The sequence below is a fragment of the Poromitra crassiceps genome (assembly GCF_964638095.1).
Source record: "Poromitra crassiceps genome assembly, chromosome: 20".
In the NCBI taxonomy this organism is placed as follows: Eukaryota; Metazoa; Chordata; class Actinopteri; order Beryciformes; family Melamphaidae; genus Poromitra; species Poromitra crassiceps.
In genome coordinates this window covers 14566104-14581002 of record NC_139637.1, presented here as the reverse complement: position 1 = coordinate 14581002, position 14899 = coordinate 14566104, and the positions used below count along the sequence as shown (strand labels likewise).

At 47.1% G+C, this 14899-nt stretch overlaps 1 protein-coding gene across 1 annotated transcript; it reads right to left on the bottom strand.

Moving 5' to 3' along the window:
* Positions 1-12077: 12077 nt before the first annotated feature.
* LOC310794888 (hydroxycarboxylic acid receptor 2-like) lies at positions 12078-14299 on the bottom strand (the record flags this gene model as incomplete). The annotated part of the gene is made up of 2 exons (XM_083656928.1): positions 12078-12773; positions 13880-14299. The coding sequence occupies 2 exons, from the start codon at positions 14297-14299 to the stop codon at positions 12078-12080; spliced, it is 1116 nt and encodes a 371-aa protein (XP_083513054.1).
* Positions 14300-14899: the final 600 nt, after the last annotated feature.

The window sequence follows — 14899 nt, the reverse complement described above, 5'->3', positions numbered from 1 at the left end:
GTAGAAGTACCACAACGTGCAGGTTAGTCCAATAGACTTCTGCAGAACTACCACAATGTGCAGGGTCGTCCTTAGACTAATGTAGAACTACCACAATGGGGGCGGCTGTAGCTCAGGAGGTAGAGCAGGTTGTCCACTAATTGCTTTGGATAAAAGAGGTTGGTGGTTCAATTCCCGCCTCCTCCAGTCTGCATGTCGAAGTCTCCTTGGGCAACATGCTGAACCCCGAATTGCTCCTGATGGTGTGCCAGCACCCTGCGTGGTAGCCTGCCGCCATCGGTGTATGAATGGGTGAATGTACCTACTGATTGTAAAGCGCTTTGGATAAAAGCGCTATATAAATGTAGGCCATTTACCATTTTACCATTTATCACAATGTACATGGTAGTCCAATAGACTTCTGTAGAACTACCACAACGTGCAGGGCAGTCAGAATAGTCTAGATACCACATGACTGTAGCTAAATGTTCCAACCTGATCTCACAGAAATATGAAATGCAATGAAATATAATATAATAAAATAATGAATGACCATGGCATAGTACTGTGACATTGAAATAAACATGGTGGCATTAGATAAATTGAATAGCCACTTGCTGATGGACAGCTCATTGAAAACTGTAACACTGAAAACACATGTTTCAATTGACTGTGGAAAATACATAAAAGATAATATATCTCTGATGCACTGAATGAACGATAACCCACCGGAATATAGCATTACAAAATAAGACATATGGAGTGAAAGAGTTGCAATTACAGTAGTGCCTCCTGAGCAGATTTATTGTAACTTTAATTTTATTTTCAAGGTGTATTCTTACATTTCCCCCTTTCTCTTGAGTACCCCCTGTAGTACCTCCACGTGCCCCTAGAGTACGCGTACCCCAGTTTGGGGACCACAGTATATGTCTGTACTTTGTAGTCTCTCAGCCTGGATGTCAGTCGCTTTTCCTCCCCTTTCTCTCTTTCTCTCTACCTGCCATCCATCCATCCCCGTCCGCACTTTGTTTCGATGAATCGTCCGCCTGCCCTGCGTCCAGTTTGCCCGGCTTGCATTGTGTCTGCTGCCCTCATCGATCTTTACCCGCAGTCTTTGACAGCCACACCAGTCTGCCAAGTCCTAAGCAGCGTTTCTCCTGTCTGTGTCTATTTGTGTCGTTTGCCGACTACAAGTCCGTCAGGCCGGCGGGCGCGCCGCGTTGAGCCGTGAGTCTGATCATCGACGCGACATGTGCAGACCCTCGGTGCCTCCACCTTGTCTGCTGCACTGAAGTCATCATCTCGCCAACGTGCTCCTTTGCCCTGCTTTGCTTCGCCCTGCACCGGTCTGCTCGGGCTATTTCTGAAGAGCAAACACACTCAGATTTAGGGCCAATAGACAGATCAAAGAAAACAATCTGCGTGTGTGATCGCACCACATTGTAATCTTTTCACCCGTGTTTTTTTTTTATTATCTAAGCAGGAGTCATTTACTACCTTCTCAGGCTGAAATACATCTTTTTTGCCATCCATATATGTGGCTGCAACGTATTCTCATGAAATGTTAATTAGATATCTGAGTGGTGCAGAAACCCTTCACATGGTGAAAATGTGATATTTCCATAAATTAGAAAACTCCCCCCTATATATAGCTTTTTGCATGACAGAGGTAGCTCTCGAAGATCTAAGATCAAAAGTTAGAGTGAGTTAGAGTCAAGAGTATTTTAATCTCTTTTGTGTCTAAAAGTAAAACCTGAGAAAAATGGCTTTAAACATTCCGCAACGTTATATTTTCTACAGTGGCATTCCACCAAAATCATAAAGATAAATGTTCCCTTTTGTTTTACTAGGAATCATGCGCGCTCGATTCCTAGACTCGCCCGCCCTCACAGGGCCGCGGGAAGTAGGGGTGCTGCAGCACCCTCTGCTGTTCTGGAATTGCAATGTCCTGTCCTGTCTCTGTGAACCTCATGGCTTAGTGCTGTTTGCGTGGTTAGCCAGGGCCTTGTCCTGTCTCTGTGAGCCTGGCTTAGTGCTGTCTGCCTGGTTAGCCGGGTCTCTGTGAGTCTGGCTTAGTGCTGTCTGCCTGGTTAGCCGGTGTCTCTGTGAGTCTGGCTTAGTGCTGTCTGCCTGGTTAGCCAGAGCCTGGCTTAGTGCTGTCTGCCTGGTTAGCCAGGTCTCTGTGAGCCTGGCTTAGTGCTGTCTGCCTGGTTAGCCAGGTCTCTGTGAGCCTGGCTTAGTGCTGTCTGCCTGGTTAGGCGGGTCTCTGTGAGTCTGGCTTAGTGCTGTCTGCCTGGTTAGCCAGTGTCTCTGTGAGTCTGGCTTAGTGCTGTCTGCCTGGTTAGCCGGTGTCTCTGTGAGTCTGGCTTAGTGCTGTCTGCCTGGTTAGCTGGGGTCTCTGTGAGTCTGGCTTAGTGCTGTCTGCCTGGTTAGCCAGAGCCTGGCTTAGTGCTGTCTGCCTGGTTAGCCAGGTCTCTGTGAGCCTGGCTTAGTGCTGTCTGCCTAGTTAGCCAGGTCTCTGTGAATCTGGCTTAGTGCTGTCTGCCTGGTTAGCCGGGGTCTCTGTGAGCCTGGCTTAGTGCTGTCTGCCTGGTTAGCCGGGGTCTCTGTGAGCCTGGCTTAGTGCTGTCTGCCTGGTTAGTCGGGGCATTGAAGCGTGTGCGTCCTAATCACAGTGACAAATACAGCCTCTCAGTGCCATGACCTTGTCTGAGGCAAGCAGATCAACTCTGTATGCAGAGAAAGCTCTTTCCCTCACGGCCCACTGCCTACATGCCTTTGAAAAGTGCTATAAGAACACTACTACCCCCCGCGGGAACAACGTTTAAAAGTAGCCTTGATGCTGCTGGAACTTTACTCTGGAGCACGAACCCTGTCCAAAAGTCACTTTATTATATGTGTAATGTTCCTGTAGGGACTCATGTGTCATGTGGTCCTTCATAATAATCAATTTGCAGAGATGCAAGACAGTGCTTTGTGGTACTTTGTATACCTCGTCTCCCTATAACATTCCTTTAGGGCAGGGGTGTCAAACATGCGGCCCGGGGGTCAGATCCGGCCCGCCAAAAGGGTCCAATCCGTGTGAAAAGTGTGAAAATTGCACTGAGAAGTCCTTCAATCCAATGTGATGCACTTGTGAAGGCTAAGAGGTAGCAGGTTTCAGGAGCAAGTTCAATATTAAGTCGCCTATCCATGTTATCTGTATTAATCACTAAGTAGTCAACTATTTTCATTACCTTTGTTTGACTATAGAGAATTGCACAGTTGCCCCTCAATTGTAATCAGGGGTGTAGTGATAAATACTGTACAGAGGTGGGTACTGTAAACTATCCAAGGTGAGTAGTTTACCCACCTTGTTTGCCCTCATTGATTGATACAGTTGATCTGAAAATAGGTGAGTAAACTATCTGTCTCATTTCAAAGGGCTGGGTAAACCGCGTTTACCACTACACCCCTGATTGTAATGCACAGTTACAGACAGTATTCAAGATTCAAGATTCAAGATTCAAGATTCAAGATTCAAGATTTGTATTGTCACTCCGTAGTACAAGTATCACGTGTGAACGTATTTGATCATGATGCTGGTAGCTGAGATAACCCTACGTGAGAACGTGTTCTTAAATGTACCTGTAATTCTTTACACTAAAATAAACTGAAAAATGTGGAGATTTTGTAATTTATAGGTTATTATTGATTTTCTTTATCTGGCCCACTTGACACATGAAATTGGTTCGCATGTGGCCCGTGGACTAAAATGAGTTTGGCAGCCCTGCTTTAGGGTATACATGTATGCACAGTGTATTTCTTTCTTTACAGTCGTATAGTATACTGTACTTACTCCTTTTTTTGGAAGTGAATAATTTGAATGTGATTTTAGCTCTCTGGTTCCCTGGTGAACCTACAAGTCTTCTCTACAGTACCATTAGGATACTGGGCTTGCTAGTTGACTTTTGGAACATGACGTTTTAGCTAATCATCAAAAGTTTATATTATGCATATTCCTATATTTCACTTTATGTCCTTAATTATCCAGGAAAGTCCCATTCAAATTAACGATATTGTTTACAAGAGAAACCTGGCCAAAATAGCAGCTCAAAAACTGTACATAAAGCTACAAGATGAAACCAAATATACTGACATGCATGCATTACAAACTATACAGGCTAAGTCAAATGAATAACCTGTTTAAAGGGTCAGGCTGCATGAAACTCAATGCGGTTTTCAAAAAGCAGGAACCGTTTATAGTAAAAAAAAAAAAATTGCCTGAAGACCCGATGAGGTTTTGACACAGGAAATCCAGTTTTAAATTGTTCAAAGTAGAAGAGGCAGAGTATTTGAAAGCCTTTTACCCAACTTTGGAGACGTCTTTGGTGACGTGTTTTGAATGTAGGCAGGCACTTCCACCAGACTAATGCTAAATATTGTCCCACCCCCCATAATCAATTAACTCATTGAGTGCCAGCCACTTTTGGAGAACGGACGCTCCCAGTGCCAGAGTTTCAGAGCGTTTTCAGTGATTTCTCGAGGCCCACAGAATATTGTGTGATATTACTATGTAAACACCGAACACGCACAAAGAACGAGGAGACTCTATTGTATCATCAGCAAAAAAAAGTTTATTGATACCATTTTCCGTTCTTTAGTTATGAGCCGGAGAAGATAGGTTGTTTTCAGCAAAAACAGACGTTTCAAATTAGAAGCTGAAGATATTCAGCCTTTTGTGAAATGAAGCATTTCAAGCACATTCACTGACTCTGAAGCTAATATTTTCTGATGTAGTGACGTGGTGTAGTTGTGTGGTGCCCTGCGTGCCCCACCCCCCTCTCCCCCCCCCAGCTGCAAACTCCTCCCCACACTAACACACAGCCTCACGCACCCAGCATCTATTTTTGGAGCGCTCCGTTTTTTTAACAAAGTTGTCTATATAAGGCTTAAAGAGAGACAATCATCAAGCAAAATGTCCAAATACTTGTAGCAATAAACTTAATCTGTTCACAATGCATGCTTTAAATATTTGGGATAATATATGTGTACTGTATGTGATTGATTGCCATAAGTGTAACACAGCAGTCCGTGCAAACCTAAAGATGAAAGACCCATAAGGTCTCCCTGATGAGTGACATCGAAAGTCATTTGCATACGAGAAGAGACTTGAGAGACGAGACTTGTGAGAAAAATCACAGTTACGTGTGAAGATTTATAGTTAACATTGCAATGCACTCACAAAGTAACTTCTACCTCCTTAATTAATTATTAATGAATTAAAATTAATTAAGATACATGCTCAATGATATTTTTATTCTATTTCAGACGTGTTTAGGTTTATAGCACCCTGTTAGGCCTAATAGAGAAATGAAGCATTTCACCCTAGAATATTTGACCTGCGCAGTGGTAAAAAATGTTCTGTAGTCCAACTTAGCCCTGAAATAACCTGTCTCACACTTTAGATAACGTATTCACCTTTGATGGACAGGGAGCGTCTGACGCAGGCTCCACTCTGATCCTGCACTATCACCTGATTTGCTGTGTAAACCTCTTGGAGACCAAAGACTGCCTTAGCACTAAGATGCGTTCAGCAAAGCCGGGTTCAGCTCTGCTTATAACACCAGATGACTGTGCAAGCCCCATGCTGCTTCCAAGACCCGGGCACCGCCTGCAGCACGGCTATAGGCTATAGCGAGATTGAGACAGAAAGGATGAGGAGGGAGTGAGAGACGGGGATAGATAGAGAGAGAGAGAGAGAGAGAGAGAGAGAGAGAGAGAGAGAGAGAGAGAGAGAGAGAGAGAGAGAGAGAGATGCAGATGCAGATGCAGAATCCGAGGGAGGCGGCATAGCCTGATATCAGACCGAATTGTCAACTGGTTACACTCTATTAGAGCAGAATAGGACAGGGCAGACTAGCCTGTAGATTAGCTAGATTCTCTGTGTTCTAGTTAGTTCCGGTTAATGGCTAGAGTAGTCTGATTGTCTGATTTGCTCCCCCCTTTTCCTGCTCTCTCCTCTCTCACACTCTAAAGGCTTAGTTCACACCGGCCACCCAAGCCTTGCCTACGCCTTGCCTTTACCCACGCTTTTAAGTAGGTGTCCGTTTTAGTCAACGAGGCTGTGTACACCGGGCGCCTGAGCGTGAACCCTGCGTGTGTACCCACGCCTCGCCTGTGCCTTGCCGATTTTATCGTTTAGGAGTGAGTTCTATTTTCAAGCCGACTAGGCGCGTGCCGGCAGGCTTCTTCTGTCAAGCCATGAAAGAAAAACGCGACAATATCCGTGGGAAATGGCAAAGTCAACTGAATTTCAAAGTTGACTTTGAAGAGTTACTACAACAGTGTTGAGCAGAGAGAGAGAGAGAGAGAGAGAGAGAGAGAGAGAGAGATTGACGGGTGGCTATCACGTGGGGCTTTCTCCTCGTCGGCAAACAAATCTTCAGGAGAGGGAATAGCGACCGAAGAAGCAAGATGGACCATGTTGTTGTGCCAGCACATATTCTTGCAAGATTACCTCTCTAAAAAGTCAGACTATAGTCAGGCCTGGTTATACATATCCAGCATCAATAGAACATTAAATCTATCAGATTTATTTTACCTACACATGATAATTCGGGACCACACGTGAAAAAATACAGCCGGGAGAGAGGAGAGGCGCTTGTGACTCGGCTCCAGGTTCAGCGTGCAAAGGCGTGCGGTGTGATCGGTTCATGCCCAGCTCAAGGTCTGCAGGCGTAGGCGTGGGTTGAGGCAAGGCAAGGCGTAGGTTCCCTGTGTCTGTGTGAACGTAGCGTAAAGCATGGCACTCATTCTACTCTAAAGCATGGCATCCCCTCCTTTCCCTGTTCTCTCCTCATACTCTCTCTCATACTCCCCCTGCTCTCCCTCCCCACCTCCTCCCCTTCCTGAACTCTCCTCCCCCACATTTCCCATCCCCTCCCAACCTCTTCCCTTTCCCTGCTCTCTCCTCCCCCACATCCCCCCGCTCTCCCCCCCCTCCTCCCTTCTCCTGCTCTCTCCTCTTTCTCCCTTCCCCTGCTCCTTCCCCACCTCCTCCCCTTCCCTGCTCTCTCCTCCCCCACATTTCCCATTCCCTCCCCACCTCATCACTTTCCTGCGCTCTCCTCTCACATTCCCCCTGCTCTGCCAGAGGGCCGTGTCGGATTTCAAATAAGTCGTACTTTGAATGGATTTAAAACAGCCTCGATAGCAGCAGCTATCTGCTCTATGGTAGCCGCCAGTGTTGTTATTACTCCTCAGTGCACCTGACAACCAGTTGACAATAGTTGGGTTTCCATCCAAAGGTATCGCAAATTTTTCATCTAATTTTCAGAAGGTTGTCAAAAGTAAATGCGAAATAATGAGCATTTCCATTGCAATTTCTTGATTACCAGGCACCGCACTTCAACTCAGCAAGCATAACGTTATAATCCACGGAGCAGATAGTAGGCTAAGTGAATACAATTTCATTCAATTCTAGAAGTGAGTCGCCTAGTCTTCTTCTGTTTACCACGGCGGGTATTGTGCTGTGTATTTACCTTACCATGTAACGGAATATCGCTTCATCTGTTTCCACTGCACTTATCGCATTTTCCTTTTATCGATACACCTGATTTCTCCACCTCCCTCAAGCGTGAAAACTTGTTTGCGATATTTTGAGGTTTTTGCGAATTTTGCAGCATTTCCACTCCGTTTTTTTACGTGCAAATTGAAAATTCGCGTAAAAACAGGTGGATGGAAACCCGACTAATGGCATTATAGTCCTGCCTGTTGTGCTGTTTATTTTTTTTTACATTTTATTTTCAAATGTTCTAGAACAATACACAAACAAAACAAACGAACAGGCTCAGACACAGGAAAGGAAAGGAAAGAAAAAGCATACATATATTATCGACATTCAATATTACAACGTGGTGAGAAACCAGCCGGACGAGTCACCCGTCGCCCCTAACCTCATCGAAGTAGGCTAGAAACCGGTCCCATTTTTTAAGTGAGTTGGTCCTCAGGAACCTGAGTCTCTCCATCCATATAACAGAGGTCATGTCCGTCAACCACAATTGAAAAGAAGGTGAAGAGGAGGACTTCCATTCCTTCAAAATGAGTTTTTGGCAACAGTTGTCCCCAGTGTCAGAGACTGTTGCACAGCTGTAGGGAAGATCAGAGAGGACTCCGAGCAGCCGAAGATGGCGAGTTCTGCCTCCGGCTGAAGGATTATTTCATAGGCTTTAGAGGGGAGGGGGTTAGATGAGAGGTAGGGGGGAGAGGGTTAGATGAGAGGTAGGGGGGGAGAGGGTTAGATGAGAGGTAGGGGGGAGAGGGTTAGATGAGAGGTAGGGGGGGAGAGGGTTAGATGAGAGGTAGGGGGAGAGGGTTAGATGAGAGGTAGGGGGGAGAGGGTTAGATGAGAGGTAGGGGGGGAGAGGGTTAGATGAGATGTAGGGGGAGAGGGTTAGATGAGAGGTAGGGGGGAGAGGGTTAGATGAGATGTAGGGGGGGAGAGGGTTAGATGAGAGGTAGGGGGAGCGGGTTAGATGAGAGGTAGGGGGGAGAGGGTTAGATGAGAGGTAGGGGGGGAGAGGGTTAGATGAGAGGTAGGGGGGAGGGGGTTAGATGAGAGGTAGGGGAGAGGGTTAGATGAGAGGTAGGGGGGAGAGGGTTAGATGAGAGGTAGGGGGGAGGGGGTTAGATGAGAGGTAGGGGAGAGGGTTAGATGAGAGGTAGGGGGGAGAGGGTTAGATGAGAGGTAGGGGGGAGGGGGTTAGATGAGAGGTAGGGGGAGAGGGTTAGATGAGAGGTAGGGGGAGAGGGTTAGATGAGAGGTAGGGGGGGAGAGGGTTAGATGAGAGGTAGGGAGGAGAGGGTTAGATGAGAGGTAGGGGGAAGGGAGGGGGTTAGATGAGAGGTAGGGGGGAGAGGGTTAGATGAGAGGTAGGGAGAGAGGGTTAGATGAGAGGTAGGGGAGAGGGTTAGATGAGAGGTAGGGGGAGAGGGTTAGATGAGAGGTAGGGGGAGAGGGTTAGATGAGAGGTAGGGGAGAGGGTTAGATGAGAGGTAGGGGGAGAGGGTTAGATGAGAGGTAGGGGGAGAGGGTTAGATGAGAGGTAGGGGAGAGGGTTAGATGAGAGGTAGGGGAGAGGGTTAGATGAGAGGTAGGGGAGAGGGTTAGATGAGAGGTAGGGGGAGAGGGTTAGATGAGAGGTAGGGGGAGAGGGTTAGATGAGAGGTAGGGGAGAGGGTTAGATGAGAGGTAGGGGAGAGAGGGTTAGATGAGAGGTAGGGGAGAGGGTTAGATGAGAGGTAGGGGGGGAGAGGGTTAGATGAGAGGTAGGGGGAGAGGGTTAGATGAGAGGTAGGGGAGAGGGTTAGATGAGAGGTAGGGGGGGAGGGGGTCCACCCGCTATGCCGACCACCTGCTATGCCGACCACCCGCAATGCCGACCTTAGGTTTAGGCGTGGGGGTGGGAGAGGTTAGGTTTTGGGTTAGGGTCTGGGGGAGGTTAGGTTTAGGCATGGGGGGAGGTTAAGTTTGGCGTGGGGGCTGGGAGAGGTATAGCTCCACCGACACGCTGCACGCCGCCTCGCTCAGCTGGTTCTGCTTGGGTTAGATGAGAGGTAGGGGGAGAGGGTTAGATGAGAGGTAGGGGGGAGAGGGTTAGATGAGAGGTAGGGGGGGAGAGGGTTAGATGAGAGGTAGGGGGGGAGAGGGTTAGATGAGAGGTAGGGGGGAGAGGGTTAGATGAGAGGTAGGGGGGGAGAGGGTTAGATGAGAGGTAGGGGGGGAGAGGGTTAGATGAGAGGTAGGGGGGGAGAGGGTTAGATGAGAGGTAGGGGGGGAGAGGGTTAGATGAGAGGTAGGGGGGGAGAGGGTTAGATGAGAGGTAGGGGGGAGAGGGTTAGATGAGAGGTAGGGGGGAGAGGGTTAGATGAGAGGTAGGGGGGAGAGGGTTAGATGAGAGGTAGGGGGGAGAGGGTTAGATGAGAGGTAGGGGGGGAGGGTTAGATGAGAGGTAGGGGGGGAGGGTTAGATGAGAGGTAGGGGGGAGAGGGTTAGATGAGAGGTAGGGGGGAGAGGGTTAGATGAGAGGTAGGGGGGAGAGGGTTAGATGAGAGGTAGGGGGGAGAGGGTTAGATGAGAGGTAGGGGGGGAGGGTTAGATGAGAGGTAGGGGGGGAGGGTTAGATGAGAGGTAGGGGGGAGAGGGTTAGATGAGAGGTAGGGGGAAGGGAGGGGGTTAGATGAGAGGTGGAAGGAGATGAAAGGATGACAGGGGAAGAGTGACAGAAGGCGATGGATGGGTCTAAGATGACTGGAGTTTGTCTAGTCAGGCGTTCTCCTCTGTCGGCCATCCATCCAGCTGTGAGAGGGAGAGAGATGAAAGTGCCAGGACAGGTTTCCAGGCCGGCGAGAGGAAAGGTGAGGTGAGCTCTGCGGGGGCCGGTGGGGGGGCAAGAGGGAGAGATGCGGGCATGGGGGGGCTGGAGGTGGTGAAAATAGCCACAAGCTGAATTTAAAATGGCCAGGTTTGCTTTTCATCTGCTCCGGTGGTCTGACCGGCTGGAGAGACGCTTCCAATCAGACCTCAAGTATTAGAAAACCCATCATGCTTTGCCAATCTGGAATTGATTGATGCGGCCTGGTAAGTGGAGTTATTTTTTATTTTTTTATTTTCTTATTTTTTTGTTTTTATTTTTGCTTTGTTCTTTTCAGACAGTGGAACAGCCGGGCACAGAGTCCGATAAGTTGCATTTGCATCCTTGTCAAACTGAAAGACCTTCTCAAAACCTAATATTGATTTGGATATAATAAAGTCCACTAATGCCTGTCCGTTACTGGAGATATTATTACTAATGTTGCCACCCCTGTCATATAACAAACAGTATGATCCAAACAGGATGAGGTTAGGCGCGCTTCCACCCAAGCAGCCCAGCAGGCTGATGACTGATGAAACGTTGGTCAATAGAAAATTTTATACACTTGATCCGTGTGCTCCAGTATCATGGGATGTTCATCTGAAGCCTAAATTTATTTATTATTTAAGATTATTTGGAAGGGACAGATACAAAATACATAGACATTCAAATGACAGTGAACAATGTCCAAAGGCAAATGACAATTGAATGAATGAATGAATGAATGAATGCATTTATTCTGGATAATGAATGACAACATCCAAGGGATGAAGAAACAAGTAGGGCGTGCACATCCGCTTAAAGGAGGTCAGGTGCAGGACAAAAGGCAAATAACTTGGAAAATAAATTTTTCTGATGAAGACCGTTTGGTCGAAACGTCAATAAACTGACCTGGGAGCTGACAAAATATCAGTGTGTGGACTCTATTTATTTTCTAACATCCAAGGGATGACATGAAAAGTGCAAACACTTATTTCCATCATGGCCCCTGGTCTTATAAAAACATGACATACAATAACATATAACACCAGATAGACAATACAGAACAGTCAAGCATAAGAGGAACAGGAGACATAAACCAACATACCATAACACCGAGAGACTCACGTGTTACTCTAGTTTGCTCAATAAGAATTTCTTCAGAAGGTTTTTAAAACCATTCAGAGAATTAGCAGACTTAATTTCATTAGGGATCTTGTTCCACTCCTCTCCTCCCGTATAGAGGAATGTACTTCTTCCTACTGTACTTTGCTCTTCAGATTGGGTAGTTTCAAATCTGCTACACTGGCTCTTGTGTTCCGACTATGAGTGTCACGAACATACTGGAAATACTTGATGAAATAATTAGGACAAAGGTCATGTAATATTTTATAAACCATGATAGGTTTCAACTGTTGTACTCTGCTTTCAACAATGTACCCCCCCTCCCCCCGCACCCATATACTGTAACCCTACACCACAAATTAATAGAACTACTGCAGTGCCCGTTCCCCCAATTCACCACCCCGGTATTTACTTAAAATAGGGCAATGACGATACCTTATTTGTTTTCTGCCCAAGATTTTATAGCTACGTCAAAGGCTATGTTATCATAGTTTTTAGGTGTTTACTCAATTATATGTACATTGGACCCAAATTACATAACTAAGAGGCAGATATTTGCATTCCCAGGAGCTTTAACATCTATCATTCTAGTGGAAAGGCTTATTCCACTGCCTCACACCCTCTGTCGGCCCTCGTGGATCTCAGTTCCTGCTGTGTCGTCGACTGAGTTTTCGATGCGGAGGCTGTGGCCTCTCTGTCGCTCGTCTTGTGAGCGCAGCGCAGGGCGCCAGGCAGCGAGCTGCAGAGTGCCTTCCTGAACATGGAGCTGGAGAAGCAGTAGATGACAGGATCCAGGGCCGAGTTCAGGAAGTTCAGGCCAATCGACACGATGGTGAATTGGGAGAAGGTATGGAACGAGGCGCAGTCCCACGGGCGGAACGATCGGATGATCCACATCCCGATGGTCGCCAGCGTCCCGGGCAGGAAACAAACGACAAACACCCCGACGATCACGGCGCACACCCACATCGCCCTGCGCACCTTCTGAGCCTTGTCCATCTGCCGCCGCCGCAGGATGTGACAAATCCGTGCGAAGCAGTAGAGCAGCATGGCCAGCGGGAGCAAAAACTCCAGCACCCACAGGATCTGGTGCATCCCGACCAGGATGATGATGTCCCGCGACGCCTCTTTGTAGGAGATGGAGAAGAAGCACTGGGTGTTGTGACCGCTGCCCTTGATGTAGTTGTAGGCCAGCATGGGAGCCCGGGGACCAATCACCAGGAGCCAGAGGAAAGCTGCCACCAACCCAGCCTGCTTATTGGTCATGCGGTTGAACGCGTGATGGGGGTGGACCACCTGGACAAAGAGAATGAAAAAGAGTCTGTCTGTATGTACAGTATGTATGTATGTATGTCTGTCTGTCTGGGTCGGGGGAGGGTGTCACACCTGCTGGCTGCTGTGGGTAGTGCTATGACTAATTGGCTGTTTTTGGCCATTTAATCAGCTAATTCAAAATCTGGCCCTGTTACTCTGATAAGCGAGGCAGAGCCCCTTAGCAGCTGCCCTGTTACTCCACAAGTTGCTGAAACTAACTTAGTCGATAGCGAGTAGGAGGACAACTGCGCTTGTTATGCTTCTGTGGCTTCTGTAGGTGCATCCTGATTGGCTGAGGTGCATGTACCCTGACTATAAAATATTGGACTTACAATCATCATCATCATTGATCATAAAAGAGAGCAAGTGAGCTTTGTCTGTTTGTTTCTTCAAATTTTTGTCCCACTGATGATGTCACAATGTCTATGACATCAGTGATGTCATCAGTGACATGACATCATCAGTGATGTCACATTTGCCCGAGTGTAACCAAAAAACCACAATTGCTCAAGTGAGATCACTGATGATGTCATAGACAATGTTGTCACTGATGATGTCATAGACAATGTTGTCACTGATGATGTCATAGACAATGATGTCACAATGTATATGACATCATCAGTGATGATGTCACAAAGTCTATGACATCATCAGTGACATCGTAGTTGCTTGAGTGGCACGCAGCAGCCGAGCTGCGTATGCAAGCGCCATTCGAGCACTCGATGATACGAAGTTGAGCAATTGTGCGCTGCGCATGCCAATAGAGCAGGCGAGGCCACGCAGCAGCCGAGGTGCGGGCAAGGACGAAGTTAAGCAATTGTGCGCTGAGTGACGTCACTCGAGCATTCCATGATGTGATCAGTGACGGTCTCTCAAGCAATTGTGATGTCATCACTGATGCGAAGTTGAGCAAATGTGCGCATGCCAATAGCACAGGCGAGGCCACGCAGCAGCTGAGCTGCGGGTCAAGGCCGCGCAGCTGGTGAGCCTAGGAATCGACTAGCCTAGGAATCTGGTAACACGAGAGATTTCTAGTACTGTAAATAGGGTAAATAGAGTCAAATTAACTTAGTAGAATGAATCTCCACCTTAAAGTAGCGGTAGATGGCCACCACAGTCATGAGGCCGATGCTGGCTGAGCGGCTGGTGAACATCAGGAAGATGTTGATGCGGCACAATCCGTCTCCAAACATCCAGTAACGCCTGCTAAAGTCATCGATCCTCAGCGGCAGCGTCACTAGACACAGGAAGTCGGCGATCACCAGGTTGAAGAGGAACAAGTTGTTGGGATTCCAGGTCTTCAGTCGGAAGCAGAAGATCCACAGGGCAACAGCATTTCCCAGCAGCCCCAGCACCACATCAATAATGGCGATCAGGACAATGGTGACGATCAAGCCCTCCGTATAAATACCGGTTGTTCGGCAGCCACTGCCTGGGGTCTGGGTCGTGGAATTTGGCATCATGGTGGTGATCATCATGGTGAAGTTCCTGCTCGGCTCTGTCAGCATTTTGGCAAAGTAATGCAGTTTGCTTTAGCACTCACTTTGTTATTTCTGTGTGAGCACACTAATGACAGTTAAGAAATAGAAATTGACTCCTTTTGGCTTTTACCTTCTTCCGTCCTTTTTTCAGGAGCCTGAAACCTGTAAAAAAAAAAAAAAAAAATGTTTGTACAGTATCACTTCCACAGGTCAGAGAAAAGTTTATTGTATTGGATTGTATAGGCCTTATGCTGAAGGTCACGTGACCAAACCGGAATACCATACTCTCAGCTTCCACTGCCTAGCTGGGCTCGCTGTAAACATTGAATTGACGCCGGTGATATACGGTAACATGTACAATCACTAAGATCACATTTGTTTTTACTGTTTTGATTTGATTATCCTTTTTGAATATGTCGCTATTTTATACAAGATGCCTCCAGGAGCTAACAAAGATGAGTATAACCGATGTCCATCGCATATAGGGTGACATCTAAAACTCATGTCACCCAAAAAAAAAACTGACAAGGGTTGGGGGCTGAATCAAAAATAAGTGAATATACCCTATACAACATTCTCAGTCAAATTAAACTTTACCCAAAGTTAAACATGGCTAGTTGTATTAGA